At 42.6% G+C, this 25,839-nt stretch overlaps 1 protein-coding gene across 4 annotated transcripts in view; it reads left to right on the top strand.

Moving 5' to 3' along the window:
• The window catches only part of c18h1orf174 (chromosome 18 C1orf174 homolog), a 37,326-nt gene extending 19,296 nt beyond the window's left edge, over positions 1-18,030 (top strand). For 2 of the 4 annotated variants that reach the window (XM_070860915.1, XM_070860912.1), the window contains 3 exons: positions 12,076-12,663; positions 15,928-16,086; positions 16,975-18,030. In XM_070860915.1, coding sequence (XP_070717016.1) covers positions 12,076-12,663; positions 15,928-16,086; positions 16,975-17,049 — 822 coding nt within the window. In that variant the 3' untranslated portion in view covers positions 17,050-18,030. Of the gene's footprint in view, positions 1-2,940; positions 3,067-12,075; positions 12,664-15,927; positions 16,087-16,974 lie in introns of those variants that run through there. The other 2 variants (XM_070860914.1, XM_070860913.1) reach the window with 2 other exon arrangements.
• The last annotated feature ends 7,809 nt before the right edge of the window (positions 18,031-25,839 follow it).

The raw sequence follows: 25,839 nt of genomic DNA, 5'->3' as shown, positions 1-25,839 counted from the left end.
CAGCCTCCCTCCCCATTCTCCTTCCCCCCCCCCCCCACCCCCCACCCCCAATCTCCTTCCCCCCCACCCACCCCCAATCTCCTTCCCCCCCACCCCCCCCCCAATCGTTCCCCCCCCACCCACCCCAATCTCGTTCCCCCCCACCCACCCCCAATCTTTCTCCCACCCCCCCAGTCTTTCTCCCACCCCCCCAGTCTTTCTCCCACCCCCCCAGTCTTTCTCCCACCCCCCCAGTCTTTCTCCCACCCCCCCAATCTCCTTCTCCCCCCCCATCCTGCCCCCTTCTCCCCCCCCCATCCTGCCCCCTTCTCCCCCTCCTCTCGCTCTCAGAAACACAGACACTGACAGACAGAGAATGAGAGACACACACACCGACAGAGAGATAGAGACACTGACAGAGACACACTAAGGAGGGCATCCCAGCACGCTGTTGGAGGGCTCCCGGTGCTGCAGTCGGTAAGTAGAAAATGTTTTATTTATTGATTTAAAAAAAATTTTATTTCTTATTAATTTTTTTTGATTGATTTATTGGTTGATTTATTGATGTATTTATCATTTATTATTGATGATGGCTCTTTATTTGTAAAACGGAAGTGTTTAATGTTTGTAAACTTCCCTTTAAACACCCCCCCCCCCCCCCCCCACCATTCCCTACGCCTGATTTGTAATCTTCGCCTGATTTTCTAAAGTGTCGACAAGGTTTTTTCGAGCGTACAAAAATCTTCACTTACTCCATTCTAAGTTAGTTTGGAGTAAGTTTGCACTCACGAAACTTTGAAATCAGGCGTAAGTGGCTGGACACGCCCCCTTTTGGAAAAAAAAAATCTGTTCCAAAGTCAAACTGTTCTGACTGAAGAGAACTGGAGCAAACTAAATGACGAGAATTCCGATTTCTAAGATACTCCGTTCTACACCAGTAGCTCCTAAAAATCAGGAGCAAATCATGTGGAAACTTGGGGCCTATATTTCTATGTTTCCAGTCCGAAAAACAAAAGTTCATCACTACTCTTTGTTTCCTGTCACTTAGCCAATTTCGTATCCCTTTTATTCCATGGGCTTCAACTTTGCTGGCAAGCCTATTAGAAACATAGAAAATAGGTGCAGGAGTAGGCCATTCGGCCCTTCTAGCCTGCACCACCATTCAATATGATCATGACTGATCATGCAACTTCATTACCCCATTCCTGCTTTCTCTCCATACCCCTTGATCCCTTTAGCCATAAGGGCCACATCTAACCCCCTTTTTGAATATATCTAACGAACTACCTCAACAACTTTCTGTGGTAGAGAATGCCACAGGTTCACAATTCTCTGAGTGAAGAAGTTTCTTCTCATCTCGGTCCTAAATGGTTTACCCCTTATCCTTCGACTGTGACCCCTGGTTCTGGATTTCCCCAACATCGGGAACATTCTTCCTGCATCTAACTTGTCCAATTCCGTCAGAATTTTATATGTTTCTATGAAATCCCTCCTCATTCTTCTAAATTCCAGTGAATATAAGCCTAGTCGATCCAGTCTTTCTTCATATGTCAGTCCTGTCATCCCGGGAATCAGTCTGGTGAACTTTCGCCTATTAGAAACATAGAAACATAGAAAATAGGTGCAGGAGAAGGCCATTCGGCCCTTCGAGCCTGCACCACCATTCAATATAATCATGACTGATCATGCAGTTAGATGCATGGAGTTAGATCAAGTCCTTACTACTAGGGGGATCAAGGGGTATGGCAAGAAAGCAGGAATGGGGTACTGAAGTTGCATGTTCAGCCATGAACTCATTGAATGGCGGTGCAGACTAGAAGGGCTGAATGGTCTACTCCTGCACCTATTTTCTATGTTTCTATGTTTCGCTGCACTCCCTTAAAGCAAGAATGTCCTTCTTCAGATTAGGAGACCAAAACTGTACACAATATTCAAGGTGTGGCCTCACCAAGGCACTGTACAACTGCAGTAAGACCTCCCTGCTCCTATACTCAAATCCTCTCGCTATGAAGGCCAACATGCCATTTGTCGCCTTCACCGCCTGCTGTACCTGCATGCCAACTTTCAATGACTGATGTACCATGACACCCAGGTCTCGTTGCATCTCCCCTTTTCCTAATCTGTCACCATTCAGATAGTATTCTGCCTCCCTGTTTTTGCCACCAAAGTGGATAACCTCACAATTATTTACATTATACTTCATCTGCCATGCATTTGCCCACTCACCTAACCTGTCCAAATCACCCTGCAGCCTCTTTGTGTCACTTTGTCGAACGCCATTTGGAAGTCCATGTACACCACGTCAGCTGCATTGCCCTCTGTTACCTCATCAAAAAACTCGATCAAGTTGCTTTAACTAAATTTGCCTTTAACAAATCCGTGCTGGCTTTCCTTAATTAATCCACAGTTGTCCAAGTGACTGTTAATTTTGTCTCTGATTATTATTTCTAAAATCTTCCCCACTACCGAGATTAAACTGAGCAGCCTGTAGTTGCTGGTTTTATCTTTACACTTTTTTTTTAAACAATTCCACTGCAGGGTTCTCTAATCACGATACCCAACTCTTTCAATAGGACCTTTACATTTAGAAACAGGTTTGCTAGATCTATTTCCTCTATATACTGATGATGTGCATTCAAATGAGTCATTTTTAAATATTAAAATGCCATATTGATATATCGGATATATACTTATGCAAGTGTTAGTTTACAGTTATAAAACATGTGCTTACATTTGCTTCAGGTTGTCAGCGTGCAGGAGCTTGACTGCCAAATTTTCTTTGTCTTTCGTAATGCGTGCATGTTTTTTTATTACCCAGTAAAGTCCCTGCTCACTTGCTTCTAGTAAATCCTGCTGTTTATATGTCCTGCAAATAATGTAGCATGATTTGTTTATAGTAAAGATTGTGTCAGAGTTAGATTTTAGAGTGTGTGTTTTTTCCCCAGTTCTTCTTTCCTCCTCTCCTGAAGGTGGTGATTTATACTGGGGTACGGTCCATAGGTGCCAGCACCTCACCCAAGATTCTTCATGTGTGAGCCTAGCTAGTGAGTGTTAGCAGAATATTTGATCATGGTGGGTACATCACAGGTGAATATGGTCCTAATTTCACATGTTACTCAGAAGCTTTCAAAATTGATTATACGCTACAAACGGAATTTAAAGGCAATAAATTTAAGTCAAAGATAAAAAAACAGCATTGGTTTACTGTTTTTGGAGGATCTGTTTTTTTAATTCCTTTTGTCTTCTCTAACTTCCTGTGAATAATCCATTTTGAAAACTGTTTTCAACAATAATCCCTATTGTTGATGAAAGATGATTGGGTGATTACTCAGCGGAAAAAGCTGAGGGATTAATTCAGACATTTTTACTGCTGATCAGGCCGCATATCAAAATCAGAAGTTGAGCCTGATGAGCAGTTTAACAGAGGTGTATTTGATTTCTTTTACAATTGATATCTTCAGAACCTATATCAGAATTATAAGAAATAGGAGCAGGAGTAGCTCATAGGACCCTTTGAGCTTGCTCCACGATTCAATAAAATCAAAGTTGATCTTCTACTTTAACGCCACCTTCCTGCACTGTCCCCATATCCCTTGATTCCCCTTGTATCCAAAAATCTGTTGATCTCTGTCTTGAATATTCTCAACGACTAAGCATCCCCAGCTCTCTCGGGTAGAGAATTCCAAAGATTCACAACCCTTTTGAGTGAAGTATGCTACCTTTCCGGCAAAACAGGGGCAGGCTATGTCAGACAGTGCAGGGATTGAACCTGCAACTGTGGCATTATTAGCACCACGTCTTAACCATCTGAGCTAACCGACCCATGCAAATTGATTGGTACCTTTATACTGTAAATCATTGGCTGTAAAGCATTTTGAGATGACTGGTGGTCGTGAAAGGTGCTATTTAAATTCATGTCTTTCTTTCGCTCTTTCATTCGCTCTTTCTTCTATAATGCACAGAGGCTTTGGCTACAGTGGGTTTTTTTCTGCATTCTTCTCTTGAAATTGCTGAAACTTCCGTGTTATGTTCAGTAGATGCTGTAGCCCCCCCCCAGGGCCTGTGGCCATTCTCCTCCCCCCCCCCCCACCCCCCAATAAGCCTAAGTAGCAAGTCTCAACAGCCTATCAGACTGAAGGACACATTAGCGTTAAACACCATTCTGTGTTTGCTCAGTGTCCACGTGGGTACTTTGCAGCACAGGTTACAGGACCCCTGATTTTGTTTTCCGTTCCCAGGACTGCTAAGGCCATTTAATAGCATCCCTCATACTTCCCTGAGATTAGTTAGCTTAGCACAGTCTAATGAGGAAACCTTGGGCCTTCCTGGTCTCATACTTGGTTCACTTATCCCTAAATTATCACTTAAAGGGGAGGGACACTGCGATGCCGACATGGAGCCCAATGGACCACCAGGGAGGGGTTCGGCCAGGCCAGTGGCCCGGCATCCAAGAGGAAGTGCCAGGCAGCCCAGCTGAACCAGCGGCCGCCATTGGCAGCTTCCCGCTGCACGAAGATGTCGGGGGCACCGACCAGCGGTGGCTACGCTCCCGCGGAGCAATTTCCCCCTAATGGGGTAGTAAGGGGTTGGCGCGCTGGGCAGGACAGAAACACGGGGCATGGAGGAAACCCGATCGGGGGTAATTGCGGATGGGTCGGCCCCGCCACCTGCCCCCGGGCAAAAGGTCATACTGCCCCATTAGAGGCAGTAGCAAGCATGAAAGAAGGGGGTAATTTCCCCCCTACTGTGTTTTAATTAATCTGCTGCATAGGTGGGGTGGCCTTAGCTGGAGAAGCAGCAGGAAACTCATCAGTTCTATGTGCTGGTAGACTGCACGGTTTTAACTAGTTATTGTGGAAACCTGGAGATCCATAAGCTTCAACCTTCACCTAAATTCTCTGGAATGAAGTAAGTGAGATGTGTACCTGTGAGGACAGAGTGTTCACTCTGTACAAGGCAAACAAAAACTACCTATTGTGTATCTGTAAAGCATGCACTCCCATGTTCCGCCACCAGGGAGCTCATCCCCTGAAGTCCCAAGGGATCCCAGCATCCCTTGGGAGCACTGTATCTTAGCTGGCCCGTAAAGCCTGTTCCTCACTCTGGAGTGTCTTATTAAAGACTGAGGTCACTGTTACTTTAACCTCCCTGTGTGCAGCCTCATCTGTGTTAGGAACACAATACTACCTGTATTGGTTTGGCAATGTTTAATCATGGTGATGGTTTTCTTTGCATGTTAGCCAACGAGCAAACCAAAAACATAATTACCTTTCATTAAAGCAACTTTCATAGTTTATAGCAACAGCTCAACCCCTCAATTCCTCCTTCCCAGTTATCCACTGATCAATGTAGTTCGTTGTTTCATAATGTCCTCCTTTGTGTGGTATGTTTAAGAAGATATTTTGTTCCAGAGTTCTTTTCATTTCTTAATTGCTTCGACCTGTCGGACTTGTGATTTGTGAGCCCTATTTTGAATGAGCTCATGTAATGAACCTATCTCATTGCTGTTTATGTGGGTGGAACTTTCAATCTAAAAGATTCCATTTGCAGTGATTTTCTTTTATGAAGCCACCGGAGTTGTAATTCTTAACTGGCCTGTAAAAGTAAATAATTACTGTAACTAAAGCAACAGAGTGTTATGACATCAACCCAGTTGGAACAACTTTGCTTTCTGTTTTTTAGCTTGTGAAGAGAGCTGTGAGATCTGAAAAACTGCATCCAATAATTTAATTTAATAAAATCCTGTAAGCGTTGGGTTAAAAAGTAATTAAATGCTCTTGCAGTATAATATTTCTGGTTCATGTATGCCATTTGGATAACTCAAGTGTCGATACTTTAAAATTAAAAGGATTCCTCTGAGCCATTAGATCTCACAAGAATGTACCAGAGTGAGAATACCAGACCCTCTTAGACCCTACCTAGGATCCAAAAGCTGACTGTTACAGGGCACAATGGAACAGATACAGAATAAGGCTCCAGGTGTCATTTTAACAAGGAACCAATATGCTAACTTGGATATTTGCCGGAACGAGTCCTATTTTTTCTGACACAAGGCAATTGGTTGAGCTTTAGATATACCCTGTATCCGATAATCTTACCCTCCGAATGTATGTTATTTTAAGGCCAATGGAGCAGGCAGGTGATGTAATCCCATCCCTCTACCAATTCTATTCTGTGTGCATCATCATCATAGGCAGTCCCTCGGAATCGAGGAAGACTTGCTTCCACTCTTAAAATGAGTCCTTAGGTGGCTGAACAGTCAAATACGCGAACCACAGTCCCTGTCACAGGTGGGGCAGATAATCATTGAGGGAAAGGATAGGTGGGACTGGTTTGTCGCACGCTCTTTCCGCTGCCTGCGCTTGGTTTCTGCATGCTCTCGGCGATGACACTCGAGGTGCTCAGCACCCTCCCGGATGCACTTCCTCCACTTAGTGCAGTCTTTGACCAGGAACTCCCAGGTGTCAGTGGGGATGTTGCATTTTATCAAGGAGGCTTTGAGGCTGTCCTTGAAACATTTCCTCTGCCCACCTTTGGCTGGTTTGCCATGAAAGAGTTCTGTGTAGAGCGCTTGCTTTGGGAGTCTCGTGTCTGGCATGCAGACAATGTGGCCTGCCCAGCGGAGCTGATCGTGTGGTCAGTGCTTCAATGCTGGGGATGTTGGCCTGGATGAGGACGCTAACGTTGGTGCGTCTGTCCTCCCAGGGGATTTGTAGGATCTTGTGGAGACATCATTGGTGGTATTTCTCCAGCGAGGTGTCTACTGTACATGCTCCATGTCTCTGAGTCATACAGGAGGACAGGTATTACTACAGCCCTGTAGACCATGAGCTTGGTGGCAATTTTGAGAGCCTGGTCTTCAAACACTCTCTTCCTCAGGCGGCCGAAGGCTGCACTGCCGCAGTGGAGGCTGTGTTGGCTCTCGACGTTGATGCCTGCTCTTGTTAATTGGAAGCTCCCGAGATATGGGAAGTGGTCCACGGTGTCCAGGGCTGCGCTGAGGGGCAGTGCTGTGTGGCGAGGACAAGCTGGTGGAGGACCTTTGTCTTACGGATGTTTAGTGTAAGGCCCGTGCTTTCGTACACCTCAGTAAATACGTCGCTGCACAGGACAACAGGCAAAAGAGTGGGAGAGCTGTAGTGATAGGGGATTCTATTGTAAGGGTAACAGATAGACGTTTCTGCAGCTGCAACCGAGACTCCAGGATGGTATGTTGCCTCCCTGGTGCAAGCGTCAAGGATGTCTTGGAGCGGATGCAGGACATTTTGAAGAGGGAGGGTGAACAGCCGGTTGTCGTGTATATAGGTACCAATGATATAGGTAAAAAACGGGATGAGGTCTTACAAAACGAATTTAAGGAGCTAGGAGCGAAATTAAAAAGTAGGACCTCAAAAGTTGTTATCTCAGGATTGCTACCAGTGCCACGTGCTAGTCAGATTAGGAATCGCAGGATAGCTCAGATGAATACGTGGCTTGAGGAGTGGTGCAGAAGGGAGGGATTCAAATTCCTGGGACATAGGACCCGATTCTGGGGAAGGTGGGACCAGTACAAACCGGATGGTTTGCACCTGGGCAGGACTGGAACCAATGTCCTCGGGGGAATGTTTGCTCGTGCTGTTGGAGAGGGGTTAAACTAATATGGCAGGGGGATGGGAACCTATGCAGGAAGACAGAGAGAAGTAGAATGGGGGCAGAAGCAAAAGATAGAAAGAAGAAAAGTAAAAGTGGAGGGCAGAGAAACCCAAAGCAAAAAGGGCCACATTACAGCAAAATTCTAAAGGGGCAAAGGATGTTAAAAAGACAAGCCTGAAGACTCTGTGCCTCAATGCGAGGAGTATTCAGAATAAGGTGGACGAATTAACTGCGCAGATAGCAGTTAACGCATATGATGTGATTGGCATCACGGAGACATGGCTCCAGGGTGACCAAGGCTGGGAACTCAACATCCAGGGGTATTCAACATTTAGGAAGGATCGACAGAAAGGAAAAGGAGGTGAGGTGGCATTACTGATTAAAGAGGAAATTAATGCAATAGTAAAAAAGGACATTAGCTTGGATGATGTGGAATCTGTATGGGTGGAGCAACGGAATACCAAAGGGCAGAAAATGCTTGTGGGAGTTGTGTATAGACCACCAAACTGTAGTAATGAGGTTGGGAACAGCATCAAACAAGAAATTAGGGATCGTGCAATAAAGGTACAGCAGTTATCATGGGTGACTTTAATCTACATATTGATTGGGCTAACCAAACTGGTAGCAATGTGGTGGAGGAGGATTTCCTGGAGTGTATTAGGGATGGTTTTCTGAACCAATATATCGAGGAACCAACTAGAGGGCTAGCCATCCTAGACTGGGTGATGTGTAATGAGAAAGGACTAATTAACAATCTTGTTGTGTGAGGCCCCTTGAGGAAGACTGACCATAATATGGTAGAATTCCTTATTAAGATGGAGAGTGACGCAGTTAATTCAGAGACAAGGTCCTGAACTTAAGGAAAGGTAACTTTGATGGTATGCGATGTGAATTGGCTAGAACAGACTGGCGAGTGATACTTAAAGGGTTGACGGTGGATAGGCAATGGCAAACATTTAACGATCACATGGATGAACTTCAACAATTGTACATCCCTGTCTGGAGTAAAAATAAAACAGGGAAGGTGGCTAACAAGGGAAATTAAGGATAGTGTTAAATCCAAGGAAGAGGCATATAAATTGGCCAGAAAAAGCAGTAAACCTGAGGACTGGGAGAATTTTGTAATACAGCAGAGGAAGACAAAGGGTTGAATTAGGAGGGGGAAAATAGAGTATGAGAGGAAGCTTGCTGGGAACATAAAAACTGACTGCAAAAGCTTCTATAAATATGTGAAGAGAAAAAGATTAGTGAAAACAAAGGTAGATCCCTTGCAGTCAGATTCAGGTGAATTTATAATGGGGAACAAAGAAATGGCAGACCAGTTAAACAAATACTTTGATTCTGTCTTCACAAAGGAAGACACAAATAACCTTCCAGAAATACTCGGGGACCGAGGGTCTAGTGAGAAGGAGGAACTGAAGAATATCCTTATAAAGCGGGAAATTGTGTTAGGGAAATTGATGGGATTGAAGGCTGATAAATCCCTGGGGCCTGATAGTCTGCATCCCAGAGTGCTTAAGGAAGTGGCCATCGAAATAGTAGATACATTGGTGATCATTTTCCAACAGTCTATCGACTCTGGATCGGTTCCTATGGACTGGAGGGTGGCTAATGTAACACTACTTTTTAAGAAAGGAGGGAGAGAGAAAGCGGGTAATTATAGACCGGTTAGCCTGACATCAGTAGTGAGGAAAATGTTGGAATCAATTATTAAAGATGAAATAGCAGCACATTTGGAAAGCAGTGACGGGATCGGTCCAAGTCAGCATGGATTTATGAAAGGGAAATCCTGCTTGACAAATCTTCTAGAATTTTTTGAGGATGTAAGTAGAGTGGACAAGGGAGAACCAGTGGTTGTGGTGTATTTGGATTTTCAAAAGGTTTTTGACAAGGTCCCACACAAGCGATTAGTGTGCAAAATTAAAGCACATGGTATTGGTGGTAAAGTACTGATGTGGATAGAGAATTGTTTGGCAGACAGGAAGCAGAGATTCGGGATAAACGGGTCCTTTTCAGAATGGCAGGCAGTGACTAGTGGAGTGCCGCAGGGCTCAGTGCTGGGACCCCAGCTCTTTACAATATACATTAATTATTTGGATGAGGGAATTGAGTGTAATATCTCGAAGTTTGCAGATGATACTAAGCTGGGTGGTGGTGTGAGCTGTGAGGAGGACGCTAAAAGGCTGCAGGGTGACTTGGACAGGTTAGGTGAGTGGGCAAACGCGTGGCAGATGCAGTCTAATGTAGACAAATGAGAGGTTATCAACATTGGTGCTAAAAACACGAAGGCAGAATATTATCTGAACAGTGGCAGATTAGGAAAAGGGGAGGTGCAACGAGACCTGGGTGTCATGATACATCAGTCATTGAAAGTTGGCATGCAGGTCAGCAGGCGGTGAAGAAGGCAAATGGTATGTTGGCCTTCGCAGCTAGGGGATTTGAGTATCGGAGCAAGGAGGTCTTACTGCCGTTGTACAGGGCCTTAATGAAGCCTCACCTGGAATATTGTGTTCAGTTTTGGTCTCCTAATCTGAGGAAGGACGTTCTTGCTATTGAGGGAGTGCAGCGAAGGTTCACCAGACTGATTCCCGGGATGGCAGGATTGACACATGAGGAGGGATTGGATCGACTGGGCCTGTATTCACTGGAGTTTAGAAGGATGAGAGGGGATCTCATAGAAACATATAAAATTCTGATGGGACTCGACAGGTTAGATGCAGGAAGAATGTTCCCGATGTTGGGGAAGTCCAGAACCAGGGGACATAGTCTGAGGAGAAGGGATAAGCCATTTAGGACTGAGATGAGGAGAAACGTCTTCACTCAGAGTTGTTAACCTGTGGAATTCCCTACCGCAGAGTGTTGATGCAAGTTAATTGGATATATTCAAGAGGGAGTTAGATATGGCCCTTACGACTAAAGGGATCAAAGGGTATAGAGAGAAAGCAGGAAAGGAGTACTGAGGTGAATGATCAGCCATGATCTTATTGAATGGTGGTGCAGGCTCGAAGTGCCGAATGGCCTACTCCTGCACCTATTTTCTATGTTTCTTTGTCGACTATGTCCTGGAGTTCAGCCTCTGTATGTACGCAGATGCAAGCATCGTCTGTGTACTGTAGCTCGACGACAGAGGTTGGGGTGGTCTTGGACCTGTCCTGGAGACGGCGCAGTTTGAACAGGTTCCCACTCATTCTGTAGTTTAGTTCCACTCCAGCGGGGAGCTTATTGAGTGTGAGGTAGAGCATGGCAGCGAGGAAGATTGAGAAGAGGGTTGGGGTGATGACATAAGGCTATTGGTTGAGCTTTAGATATATCAGATAATGATACCCTCCGGGTGTATGTTATTTTAAAGCCAATGGAGCAGGCTGGTAATGTAATCCCATCCCTCTACTAATTCTACACTGTGTGCATACAGTAGCTAATAACTCCGCCTACCATGTGTTGGAAGGGGGATGTAGGTCGTGCTTGAAGCAGATTTTCTATAGAACTGGCACCTCATCCTATTTTTGCTTGAAAGTTTTACATACTGTTGTTGCTTTTCTCAGTGGTAATGTTTAATCGCACAATGCTCAGATTTTAAAATGAAACTTTGAAAGGTTTGGTAAGCAAACCTTTAGAGCAGGACAGACTGCTTTACCCTCTGATTTTCATTTATTACATCTATTTCCCTTCCTTTGTTTGTGTCCTCTCCTACATGATTGTTATTGGGAGCTGCAATGGATGACGTGACCTGTTGCACGCTGCTTCTGGACCTTTTGTATTATACATGTTGTGTGTTTGACTTTGTTCCCCACACACACTGTGCATTTACAACCAGGAGAGTATCCATTCTTCCACATTGCTCTATGCTCTGTTCTCACCACCTGGTCATTAATACAAATGCAGAACGAGGATGGGGTCAAACAAAAGTGTTTTATGTAACAGGCATGCACTGGACATGACGATTTTTTTAATATGTACACAAAATGATTCTCTCATGGAGTAAAGATATTGGGTACAAATGTTTAATGACCATAGCAGTGTTGTCATTCAAATTTTAGTGAAGCATAACGGTGAATGTGCAACATTTTTCATACTATGTCCATTTGAATTGTGTAAATCACCCAGTAGTCCTACTATAGATTTTGTCCTTCCAAACTTGGGTTGTATCTGGAAAGAGCATAATAAATTATACAACACTGGGATGAAGTGCAACTAGTTGCAGGTTCTCACTGCTTGTTGTGGGGCAATTTTGGGTTTCGAATTAAAAGTAACACACAAGAAATATACTGCGCATCATTAAAACACATTAGCTTGAGTATGATTTTTCTTTCCTTATAGCATACCAAAATATTAAATATGCCGAGCGACAAGATGCAATAGTATCTCATAGCTAACCAAGGTCCTCTATTTACATTGTATTCCTAATAGGTTGGTATTTGAAGTGGCATAATGTTTAATGATTTGTGTGTGTGTTTTTTGCTGCAGCCTCCACATGAAGCAATGCCTGCACTGGATAAAACGGTTTCCAGTCCAGTCCAGCCCAGCCATCCCTCAAAAAAACAGAAATGTGAAAGGGTGGAAGTGCAGACAAAGGAGGAGACTGTTGCTGCTGAGCAGGAGCTGGAAGATGCAGCAATCGTCCTTCCTCACAAACCATCACACAAATCAACAGAACAAAATGAGAGACCAGTTACTCATGAGGTATGCACAGAAGTGAGCCCAATGGCTCAGGAAAACATGGCACCCACCACAACCAGCTTGCCGTGGAGAGAGACAGAAAAGCAAGAAAAACATGCAGATGAAACTCAAGAACTGGCCAATATTAATGGTGCTTCAGCAGAGATATCTATTCAGAAAGTTTTGGAAGTCATCGATAAGGGTATGTTGGAAAACAAGGAAGACATTGAGAAAACAGAAAAATGTGTAGATAATGATATCGAAGGGAGAAATAGTATGGAGATTGATCAGCCACCAGGCACCTCACTCAAAGTGGATAACAGCATTTTTCTGGACGAGGATAGCAATCAGCCAATGCCTGTTGGCAAGTTCTTTGGGAATGTGGAGATTATGCAAGTAAGTGCTCTAAATAATAATTATTCCTCATTCATTCAGCTTCCACCTGTAAAGAGTAGGATGTTATTCAAAGGGGGAGTAAAAAACACTGGGAAATTTTCCCTTTCAAGAAAAAAATTATGCATTACAGAAACTTTATTGGTCAAATAATCTTCCTCCACTCTGCCTGTAAATGGAGCTTTGCTCTGTATGTATACTCTTTCTATTTTTTTTGTCCCATTATTGGCAGAGATTTATTCCATTAGAACATGAGAGAAAGCTTGTGTTGTATCATTTCATCAGCTGAATGTCAGAAAGCAGAGAGTAGGGGTAAAGGGTAGCTATTCACAGTGGCAGAAGATGGAAAGTGAGGTCCCACAAGGATCGGTGCCGGGATCACTGTTGTTCACAATTTCTAATAACGATTTAGACTAGAATCAAAAACACAATCTTTAAATTTGCAGATGACACCAAATTGGGGGAGATAGTCAAAACTGAGGGACTGTAAAAGATTACAAGAAGACATTAATAAACTTGCAGAATGGGCATAAAATTGGCAAATGAATTTCAATGTAGATAAATGTGAGGTACAGGTATTATATTTTGGTAAGAAAAATAAGGAGGTCACATATTACTTAGAAAATAGAATCTAAATGATGTAGAGGAGCAAAGGGATCTCCGAGTACAAATACACAAATCATGAAAGGTTGTGATGCAGGTTAATAAGACCACAACAAAAGCAAACCAACCACTAGGGGTTATTTCTAGAGGGATATAATTGAAAAGTAGAGAAGTTATGTTAAACTTGTATCGATCCTTGGTAAGACCACATTTGGAGAACTGTGTGCAGTTCTGGATGGCAAATTATAAAACAGATATAGAGGAAGAAGGTGCAAAAACAATTTACAAGGATGATACCAGAACTGCGAGGTTATACCTATTGGGAAAGCATCAACGGTCTAGGAAAGCGAATACTAAGCGGTGACCCAATAGAGGTCTTTAAAATGATGAAAGGTTTGGATGGAGTAGACACCTAGAGGGTGCTTCCACTTGTGGGGAAGAGCAAAGCTAGAGGCCATCAATATAAGATAGTCACAAAGAAATCAAATAGGGAATTCAGAAGAAACTTCTTTACCCAGAGAGTGGTGAGAATATGGAAGTCGCTACCACAGGGAGTGGTTGAGGCAAATCATATAGATGCATTTAAGGGGAAGCTGGATTAGCATATGAGGGAGAAGGGAATAGAGGGTTATGCTGATCGAGTTAGATGAAAAAGGATGGGAGGAGGCTCAAGTGGAGCATAAACGTCGGCATGGACTGGTTGGGCCGAATGGTCTGTTTTTGTGCTGTATATCCTATGTAAGTCTGTATATCCTATCTTTGTGAAAGATTTCTAAATGTGTAAATTTGAGTTTGAAATGATCAGTTTTTAAAGTCATCACCATTGACTTTGCTCTTGGAAGGTGTTGTCATTTTCAAATTTCAAGTTAGTCTTATGCTACTGCAGTCACTTCAATTTATGCGAAAACTTTTTTTCAAGATCTTAACAATGGAATACTCCCAGTGGCTGATTCCCACCAGAAGTGTTTGCCTTGTGTAATATTGTTGCACGATTTTCTAAGATGTATAGCTAGTGTCAATCTTAACAAGGTCCGTCATTAACATCAAATTCTCTGTAAGAAGTCTTGCCAATTAGAACGTCTTTACTTGATGCTTAAAAGAAAGACATTCTGGCTTCCAGCATAATCTCCATGATTGGAAAGAGAACCGGGCACAGGAAAAGTGGTCCCCAGAGTAATCCAGTTGATTTGCATTTCACATTAACTCAAAAAACTGGGACTTTTGCAGACTCTGATAGCCTTCTTCAGCTCAAGCCACAAGGCAGCTGAAACCCAGGTACTTCATTTGCTCTAAGACAACTTTAAGCCAACAAAGCAAAGTTACTAAGAGACTCAAAGCATTAAAAGTAATGTAGTATCCCATTCTAGGACCATCTATCAATGCACATTGTTGACATCTGTAGTGGAGCAGTATCCAGCTGTATTATGAAGCTCTTTGGTGTCATCATCATTGGCTCTTGAAAGAGAGATTTGATTGAAATGGAAATCTCTTAATAGCCTTGTTGGGAGGAACCTTGGCCAGGTGTGCCAGCGGATTAAGTCTGCATTAGTAAGTGATGGTATCAGGAACTTTAGCAACTGTTGCACTAAATTGGTAAATTATAATCCTCATCTGCAATGTGTCTTTGAGATACATATATATGTATACACACATACGCACTTTTCCTACAATTATCTAACTTGCATTCCTTTGAATCTACCTGTACCTGATGGGTAATTTGCCGCATTTTCTGTAAAACTACTGAGAAATTGACAACATGTGAAGTAAGAAGGGATTTACTATAGCTTCAATTAGTCTGCCATTTTAAAAAAAAAAGGATCCATATTCTATTTGAATCCAAGGCAGAATCCAATATCTATTCATGTGAAATAAATACAGAAAATGCTGGAAGTACTCAGCACCACAGGCAGAGAAACAGAGTTAACGTTTCAGGTCGATGACCTTTCGTCAGACCTGCTGAGTATTTCCAGCATTTTCTGTTTTTATTTCGGATTTCCAGCATCTGGAGTATTTTCTATTCATGTGAGACCTGGCAATAAATTGATTCCAATCAGATTAGGTTGGTATTATCCATGAGTAGTTTTAAAGTTTAAGAACATAAATTGATTTTAAAAAAAAACTAGTCTTGAGACATCTCTGTTTTTACAGTTATGGTGAAAGTGACGAGCATTGAAGAGACTCTTTAAAAATTGCACCATTGTTGCTGATAAAAATTCAATCTTTAACATTCAATTTTGAATGTCCAAAATTTGGGAAACTGAAAGCAATATAATGTAGATGTTAAAATTCTGAATAACTCTAGTGACAGTGATTTGTAATCTGTACAGTAGTGGAGATTGGTATTCCTCTGCTCCGATGGCAAGGATAAGCTGCCATCTGTCAGCACCTGATTGAGTCAGTGCACTACGGCCACATCACCTTCAACCCCCTTCCTCCCCCACAAATATACTTGAGACTATCAGGAATAGCACATTGTCCTCACTAAAGCTTTCTGATACAATGCACATTAGTGCCAGATGTCCCATATAAAACATGCTTTCTGTAACACAACCTTCAGTACAGCAGGAGTTGTGCCATTAAACGGCTCCAGTGTCTTGAAAAATTTGATACATATTTGATACATTTTAACTTTTTATAAGAAATATAGCATAATGAATGTTTCAGGATCTTCCGCAGTCGGTACCACTCCTGGATTCTGTCACCAGGCGAGAGTATAGGAGGCGGCACTTCATTGCAAAAGATGAAGAGGATGAAGAACTGGAGGACAGGGCAGTGGATGAGACAGCAGGAGAGCCAAGAGTCCTGCCTCTTTCAGAAAATGAGGTATGACACTACTGCTGTGTACTTGCTGTTATAGAAATGTTTTAAATATGGTGTTGTGTTTTGGATCAGCATATAGCAATAAAAAGAATAGTGATACTGAGTCAATAAAGTATTCGATGATTCAGCACCTGGTTGACATCAGTTAAGCAGGTTGAGATAAATAAAATGGCAGGGACATAGAAGCATTTGTATTGAAGTTACACCCACCCCCTACACAGTAGAGTATCCTTCAACATTAAGAATTGGTCTAGAATTTGAATAATCAAGCAGTTCAAGTCTTGTTCCACATCTCAATGTTATAAGTTTGATTTATGCTGAAGTTAATAGCATAACCTATTTAGCAATATAAATATTCCATCATTAAGTGGGGTGAGACACCATTGCCCACAGGAGGAGACTGTATCCATGGAAGAAAGTGGACTCGGGTCTGTTTTTAAAAATTCATTTAAGATAGTCCAGAAACATACATTTTCAAGTTCTTGACTTCTATCCAGAACTTGGAAATTCTATTCCCAGAGGTGCCTTAGGGCTGGCTAGCTAGATAGATGGGGAATAAAATAGTTCCACTTGCTGTGCTTGAATTCTGTTTCCTGATGGTGAGTTGTAGAATGCGATGAGCTGTATTGGTGAATTTCTCACTAGCCTGGGCCCACTCCCCCCATCCTGGCTAGAGGAGGGTGTGTTGAGACAAGTGGTCTCCAAAAGAAGAAACCTAGGAAAGAAGAACACCTTGTGGCTGATCCACAGAATAGCAAAGCATCTGAGGCTTTGAAGGAATCCAAGGCCCAAAATTTCTACACGGTTCATGCATTTACTTTCGCCAGCCATCTGTTAAGGAAGATGAAAAGTACAAGTCCGGCAACTAATAATAATGTTTTGTCTTCAAAGGTGCCTGTGGGAACTGAAACAAAAGTAAATTCTTTGCTGCAAAATACACCGGACATGGTGGAGAAGTGTTTGTGATGGTCTGTCAAAGCACAGATGGAAACTGCTAACCAATGAAGTCAAACCAAAGATGTCTGATTACACACCTAATAATAGCGAAGCCTTATATATGTGACCTGGCTTGTATGGAAGCCAATTTTGGTAGTTGCCCAGCTATTGCATTTTCTATGATTGCACAACATAAATCTGTGCTGTTTCGTAATCATAATTTTGGCTTAAAGTTTTATTAGCTGTGTTCTGTGATTTCATGCCATATCTTACTTTTATAATAGTCATTTATTTAAGTTTGCACTTAAAATAAAACAGCCCTGGCATTTACATGTACAGCTATTAATAGACCAATAAATCAAAATAACGGTGGTTGTATTACCTTAACTGTTTAAAGTTAGAAGTGGAAGAAAATGTTGGGTTAGCTTTGGCATTTGTGCAGAGCCTTTGCCAATGTGAGTGTGAATGTACCCAGACTGTTCGGCCTCTTAAAATCATAAAGCTAAGACTAACCCATTCATATAAACAGTTTTATGGATTTTGTATATATTCATCCTCTGGAATAATTATTGATTTAAGTTGTGTGTCGAGCTAAATATTGCATTTTAACGTAGCGATAGACTGTAATATTGTAATATGGTTTGGAAAATAATCTTTTACACAGATTCCTCTGGTTATATGAAATATCACATCCATACATTTTTAAGCTTTGCATACTTGAGATAATATATTCATGGGAGTCCAGTGAATGGTTTGTAATTCTTTCTAAATGGTCCTTTTTATTCAGGTCAGTAATGTGGAGTAATGGTGACTTTGTAAATCCAGGGAAAAGTTGCTATGAACGGTGGATGAAGTGAAATGACAATTTTTTTTCAATATCAAGCAATTATTGCAGTACTGAAACAAGATAATCAGCTATAGCACAAATAAACATGAGAATCTGTGACCAGCAGTCCCCACTGTGTAGCTGTGTTCAAAACCTAACACAAAGAATAAATAGATTTCACTTTTGATTGTGTCATTTATCTTCATTGTGTGGTAGGTATTTGTTAACAAATACCTGAGGGATGATTGATGACTGTTTTCCAGAGTACTCCGAACCTTGGTAGAGAAGGCTATAACTCTACATTTCAGTAACATTTTAATACAGTCTTTCAATTATCCTGTTGTGCTTGTTTAATGGGTTACGGTGATATTCATTTATGTTTATCTTAGTAAAATTAAACGGTTTTGTTGTGTTGCTTTACCAGGTTCGCTGTGCAGAAAAGGGAGAATAATCAGCAGACATTGCCTCTCAATTTGGTTATCCTGTGTCAGCCAATGCAATTGAAACTGTTCCGTAGGAAGTGTGCAGTAGCCTTTGATTCTCCCTACCTCGGAGTATTGTGCCTGGTTTTACTCAGCTCTCCGTCCCCCCATGCCCCATGTGGAACTAATGATGTTGGCTGTAATGTATGCATCTGTGGGGACGCTCACAGGTTTGTAGAGCTGTTGCAACCAAATTTTAATGTGATTGGTTAAAGTTCCATTTAAAGTTTTGTTGATGTGTGTGTTCTAGTGTCCCTTTTAATAAGGGGGCACTCGGCTTTAGCTGTTTATTTTAAAATAGTTGTCGAGCTGTTGCATTGTGAGTGGCTTAGCCAGTCATGTGATGTTCACAACACTCAATAAAACCCCACTCAGTTGGGTTCAGGTCATCCATGATGAGGAATGCAGTTGTGAACCTAGTGGATGAACTGGTAATGTGTAGTGTGATTGTTAAACCTTTGTTAATCAACCAACTACTTCCTAATAGCAATGTGTTGCTATGAATTCTTAAGCAAAGAACCCATGAAGCAAATACATTGCATTGGCAACACCTCTTTTGGAGAATTACTGCCTCCTTTCCAGCCCTGGCATAGTGCCCTAAGCCATGATTTATTAATCAGTTTATTAATCAATTGTGACATCCCTGGTACAGTTAAATTATGGAACCTGGTATTAAATGTTTTGCTTCAATCATACATCCAAGCCTATTCTTCATTCAAAACACCTGTGAACTCATCCTTTTTTTTGGCATGGAAGCAAGTCATTCTCATTTCGAGGGACTGCCTATGATGATTATTATGTGGCTTCAATGAAATAGATTTTTTTAATGGTTGCTCTATTTCAAAAAAAAACTTGCTCTATTTAAATTCATTAATTGAAGAGTAGGTTTGGGTATTTGCATTCTGAGGCCATTGTGGATTCTGATGCTGTTTCAAGCTCATATTAAACAACAACAACTTGTAATTATATAACACCTTTAATGTTGTAAAATGTCCCAAGACACTTCACAGGAGTGTGATGAAACAAAACAAATAAATTTGAAACCGAGCCACATAAGAAATTATTACAGCAGATAACCAAAGGCTTGGTCAAAGAGGTAGGTTTTAAGGAGCAGCTTAAAAGAGGAGAGAGAGGTGGAGAGGTTTAGGGAGGGAGTTTCAGAGCTTGGGGCCCAGGCAGCTGAAGGCACGGCAACCAATGGCTGAGCAGTTATAATTCGGGATGCTCAAGAGGGCAGAATTTGAAGAGCGCAGACATCTTGGGCGGGGCAGGGTGGGGGTGGTGGGAGGAGTTGCGAGGCTGAAGGAGATTTCAGAGGGACGGAGTAGCGAGGCCACAGAAGGTTTTGTGAACAAGAATGAGAATTTTGAAATTGAGATGTTGCTTAACTGGGAGTCAGTGTCGGTCAGCAAGCACAGCGGTGATGAGTGAGCGGGACTTGGTGCGAGTTAGGACACTGGTTGTCGAGTTTTGGATGACCTCAAGTTTACTTAGGATAGAATGTGGGAGGCCAGCCAGGAGTGCATTGGAGCAAGTCAAGTCTAGAGGTAACAAAGGCATGGATGAGGGTTTCGGCAGCAAATGAGCTGAGGCAGGGGCAGAGACTGGCGATGTTACGGAGGTGGAAACAGGCTAAGTTGCTCAACTCTTCCCATTGGACAGGAACTCCAATTATCTAAGTCATATTGGACATGGACCATTATGTTGGATGACAGACAGCAGGCATTTGAAAAGAGTTGGGGAAAATAAGATAAAGGACCGAAAATAAATATTTTAAATGGGCTGCAAAGGTGGGGCAGCCAGAGAAAAAGTATTGGCTGGGTCAGGAGAGGTGCACAAACAGCAAATAAGAGATACTTGTTGCAGGAGATAGAACCAGTGAAGGAAGAGACATAAATATGCATAAGTAATGGTTGATACTCCATTCTGTATGATTGGTGTGTGGTTCCATGTGGTTTATGTTAATGATCAGACTGATAAGTTAACATGTTTTTAAGATTGTTTGGAGCTATGTTCCTGGAATAAGAGTCTTCTATTAAATCTGGAGAATTTCGGTCCCCGTCATGGGAATGTATTCTTTCCCCTTCTGTTGTTGGTTTCATGTCTTTAACAAGCAGGAAGCAACACGTTGCCTGCCTGCTTTAAGGGATGGAAGACAAATGTTAAGAATAGCTTTCACCAGAAATAGATCATTGATGCTCTACTGATTTGTGATTTTATGTTTCAATTTATGTTCCCGATTCCTGTTGCTCTCTCTCCCTCTATCCCAGTCCCGTGCACTGGGCTGTAGGAGCCCTCCCACTGTATAGGACTAGCACCATATCAGCTGGTATAACGATGGTTACGGCCATGGAAGCAGTGTCAGACTGTTAATCAGCCTGAAAATCCTTCCACTACTTCATGTTGTTCTCCAAGGGAAGAATGTGAAGATGTGCTAAGAAAGAAATGTCATGTACCATTCTCTAACTGAAAACAATCCTAACCCCTCCCCACATCAACAGTGCTGTGAACCAATCACTGATGAGTATTCTCTCCAAGCGATGCCTCCCCCAGATGGCACAGCTGAGATCAGGTATTCATCATGTGGCGAATTATGAGGTAAAAAGGTATGAGTACTTTTCTAGCACCTTTCAAGACCTACCAAAGTGCTTTACAGCCAATTAAGTATTTTCTGAAGTATAGTAACTGTTGTAATGTAGGAAATGCAGCAGCCAATTTGCACACAGCAAGCTCCCACAAACAGCAATGTGATAATGACCAGATATTCTGATTAGTGATGTTGGGTTAAGGGATAAATATTGGCCAGGACAACAAGATGAACTCCCCTGCTCTTCTTCAAAATAGCGCCATGGGATCTTTTGCATTAACCTGAGAGAGCAGACGGGGGCCTCGGTTTAACGTCTCATCTGAAAAACAGCACCTCTGACAGTGCAGCACTGCACTGGAGTGTCTGCCTAGATTTATGTGCTCCAGTACCTGGAATGGGACTTGATCCCACAACCTTCTGATTCAGAGGCAAAAGTGCAACCCACTGAGCCATTGATAACTGGAGGTAGCACTGCATTCCCACCACTCCTAGTGTAATGAGTAATGTATTATTGCACTATGGCCCCACCCTGCCCCTGATTTGTTCAGACCACCTTTGCCCAGTAAAAAGCATTTTTTTAAAGTTTTCTTTCCTTTACTGGGCTTCATTCTAATTTTCCCTCCATTACGTAATCCTCCATCATGTGACTTGTATGCTGTCTCACAATTCCAATCCAAAGATGGAACTTTTCCCAAGTGGAACTGTGCAAGAGTGTCGATTTGTGTCTATTTATAAACTGAAATCTTAGACCAAGTAACGGCAGTGATTAAGGGAGCCTTCACTAATTTACGCTTGTTGCACTGACCTTCTGCACAAAGTCAAATAATGCCATTCTTCTTCCATTCACAAATACCTTTCTTTCTAGGATTTTCTGACAATAGTGTGTAAGATTTCCAATTCTCTCTGGCATTAAATTGACAGCAAGACCAATTCTTGTAAAACAGTTTGGAATAAGTTTATTAAACACACACACATGCATGTAGCTTATCAGACAAACAGCAGTCGATGAGTATCCTACGGACTCTACTTAATTACAACAGGTAAGGTAATGAGTTATAGATTTACGGAGATATATACTTCCCTCTGAGTCAAGCAAAGCACGCGGCCTCCTTTCTTGCTTCTGGTTCTGTAGAGGGAGGTTTCCTGCTTTGCCGTATGGTCGGTGAAGAAGAGCGAAGAGAGAGCGAGCAAGCTTTTACGGGCTTGACTTTTTATTCTCATATAGTCCATTGTCTTTCAGAAAACCCCAGGATTGGGTCTTGGTTCCAGGGCATTCTTCATTGGCTTTCCTCGCACATGTGACTGTGGAGGACTGGTGAGATTCTTTGACTAGGTTCATCGCTTTCGTCGCCCTCCTGCACCAGCTCGCGCTGCTCTCTGGAGTAGTCTGCCTCCACGCTGCTCCAGGCCGCCGCACCTCCGCTCCTTTTATGGCCCCACCTGCCGCTGGTGTTCTCACGCAGCTCGGGGCCGCCAAGCTGCTCCCTGAGGCGTTATCGAGGTCCAGGTTGGTGATTAGAGCGTGGGCAGGTACAGCTGGAGTGGCAAGAGTCTATGGAGGGATGTGATCGGGGCCCAGGGACAGCACGGGCCAGCCCACAGTGCGATATGTGTGCGCACTAGGTCCGTGCAGCAGAGCTAGTCTCCAGTCGTCTTGGTTAATCCTTGCCACTGGACCAAGACCTAGCTCTGTCAAGCCCGTGTGGTGGCTGGTGTGCAACGGCCACCCTACGTTAAAAAGATCCACGCACAGGCATCTTCCACCCTTCGACATGTAGTTCAGGTTCTTCATTGAAACACCTGTGAACTCATCCTTTTTTGGCGTGGAAGCAAGTCATCCTCGTTTTGAGGGACTGCCTATGACTAATCGCTTTCTCATTTACACCTTTTCTAGTTTGGTGAGTTTCGAAGCCATGCTCCTTTTGTTCCTTAAGCTTTGCCCAGAAGAGGCTTGAACTTGAAAATCCAGTTTGTGTTCTTAAGAGTTCAAACTGCAGCTTGTCTGTGTGTTCTGCACTTTTGATATACATACACATTGAATCAGTTTTATCATTAATATACACTTTTATTCTTGTGTGTCAACAGCTGTGTATTTGTCTCAAGTGCCAGAAGTGAATCTGATGCAACTGATTCTAGTTAAGAAGTATTGACTGTGATCTGGTGGATTTGCAGTGCAGCAGATCTTCGACCTAATTGTGGCTGTGTCGGTACACAAGACTAATAATCTCGTGATGTCTTCATCTTACTGTACCGGCAACCCTAAAAACAAGTGTGGAAAGGGTAAAATGGTTAAGGAATCAAAGTAAAGGCCAAATAAAACAGCAGACCTGCTATCCCATTGAGGTCTCCTTGCCCACAAAACTGTTTCCCTTTGCCTTCAGTAACAACGGTGCTCTTCTACTAAGGTTTAGATTTTGAAGCACTTATTGAATGTTTTGCAAATAAGTAATCAGTCTATTTTTGAAGGGATTCAAAGTTGACTAGCAGCTAGGCACATGTGTCTTAATCTCTTGTATGGGCTACAACGTCGGTCATTAGACAATTTTCTTAATCCTATGGATGTTGATTGATTTCTTTGAAGAGATTCGATTGAGAAAGTGCTGCCATTTACATGGAATTCTGGAATAACTTAATGCTCTTCAGCGTAAAAGCAGTCAACGAGTTTCATCTGTAAGCATAACAGCAGCAACTTGCATTTATATATCACTTCAATGTAGGAAAACATCCTAAAGTGCTTCACAGGAGGGTGATGAGACAAAAACTTAACGCTGAGCCAAAGAAGAAGGTTCAGATGAAATGTCAATGACCTGTAACGTTAACTCTATGGGCTAGACTTTCCATTATTATTGCTATCGCCCAAAAATGAGCGATATTTCCGGTGTTGATGGTTGTTTTATTTTTCAGGATCGCCGGAATATCGCCCATTTTAAAAACTGCTAGTTTCACCTTTTTAATTTGGGCGATACCCTTTGTGATGTGAAATGGGCGATAGCGATGTATTCAGTCGTGCAAGGCCGGCTCCATAGCAACGGTCTTTCTGCGCATGCGCATTTTTTTCAGTCAATTAACTTTTTCCGCGATTCGGGCGGTCGGAGGTCATCTGCGCATGCTCAGAAGACAGAGAGAGAGAGAAGGAAGGTTGTGTTGAGGCAATGGAGATGTTCACAAGACTAAATAAAACCCCAGCCAGTTGGGTTTGAGGGATCCACGCCGAGGCAGGTGGTTGTGAACCTGGTGGATGAACTGGTAATGTGTAGTGTGATTGTTAAACCCTTTGCTAATAAACCAACTAGTTCTTAAAAGCAATGAATTCTTAAGCAAAGAACACATGAAGCAAATACATTCCATGCAGGACCACCCATTTGCCCTAATATCCTGTATTGTAAAATTGTTTCTGTTACAGGCATCTTTGGTCAGGAGCCCTCACCTTTGATGGCTACCTGGATTGATTTAGTCCTCAGGTCCTCATCCTGCACCCCTGAAAGATCTAAAAAGAGTGTTTCACTTTGAACTTATCTGGCCCTGCAAGGCGACGGGTGGCTCCCACACTTCCAGAGCAAGGTTGAACTTCTGGGCTCGCAAAGATGCCTTGCCATTCTCACTGGTTCAGGGATGATTTTAGAATGGGCTCGGATTTTGACTACCCCTAACGACTGTTGCCACTGCTCAGCCTGTACCAGGATCCACTGGATCAGCCGTGCAACAGCTTACCATCCGCAGAGGTAAATCGTCTTTTATTCCACATTACTTCATGCTTATCAAAACCCGAGGAGGTGGGGTAGAGTTAATTATAACAGCAGGTCTTAGCCGTGCAGTGACCAAATTAAGAAAACAGTGCTTTGTAAACTTTCAAACTAATTTAAAACAAGACACTGCATCTTTAATGTAAACTGCATAAAGCAAGAGCAGTTTTTAGCGCAATCCAATTAAAATAAAGTGCTTTGAACAAGTTCAAATTGATTTTCAAACAGACACCTCTCTGTAACAGTAACTTGTAATTCTTCAAAGCTGTAGCCTCGAATTAAACATTTTCCTCCTTGTGTTCATGTATCTCCATGGCCTCGCCCCTCCCTATCTCTGCAACCTCCTCCAGCCCAACAATCCTCCAAGAACAACTCTGGCCTCTTGAGCATCACCCACTCCTTTCATCCCAGAATTGGCAGCCGTGCCTTCTGCCACATAAGCCCTACGCTCTAGAATTCCCTCCACAAACCTCTCTACCTATGTTCTCCTTTAAGACTCGCTTCAAAACCTAACACTTTGCCCAAAATTTTAATTGCCCCTCCAAACATCTCCTTCTTTGATAATAAACACAGAAAATGTTGGAAATACTCAGCAGCTCAGGCAGCATCTGTGGAGAGAGAAAAACATATTATGGGCTAGACCTTCGGCACATATTCGCCCATTTATTGCCCATATAACCGCCGAGATTCAGTTATCACCCATTTTTGATGAGAAATGGAAACTACCGCCTGATTATCACCCATTTATCGCTGGCGGGACTTTCAGCATACAGGAATTAACTGAATCACCCGGCCTATTTTTATTAATAAAATCTGAAGTCATCACTCGCGCAAGGCCCAGAATACTGTTTATAATGGAAACTAGCACCCGATTATCGGCAAGTGCTACTCTTGGCATTTCGCCCAAATTTCATATTGTGCCCAAAAAGACACTCAAGAAAAGCTGCACTCACCTGACCTTAACCCAGCAGTACGGATGCTATTTTGTAAATCGGAGCAAGTTTAATAAAAGGCTGCTTCAAGTTGATGGGAGCATTGAAGTAATCCGTGAGTGATTTTAAGGGCGTTTTAGAATCTTGCCAATCATCTAATCACACTGTGGTCAATTTTGAGTTTATTGTGTGTTTGTTGAGGACAATTTAAGAATTTTGAATACAGATTAGGGCAGAGTGATGGGGCCTG

Source organism: Pristiophorus japonicus, chromosome 18, assembly GCF_044704955.1.
Source record: "Pristiophorus japonicus isolate sPriJap1 chromosome 18, sPriJap1.hap1, whole genome shotgun sequence".
NCBI classification, from domain to species: Eukaryota; Metazoa; Chordata; class Chondrichthyes; family Pristiophoridae; genus Pristiophorus; species Pristiophorus japonicus.
The sequence above is the reverse complement of the archived record's forward strand: the minus strand, read 5'-3'. Positions and strand labels throughout refer to the sequence as shown.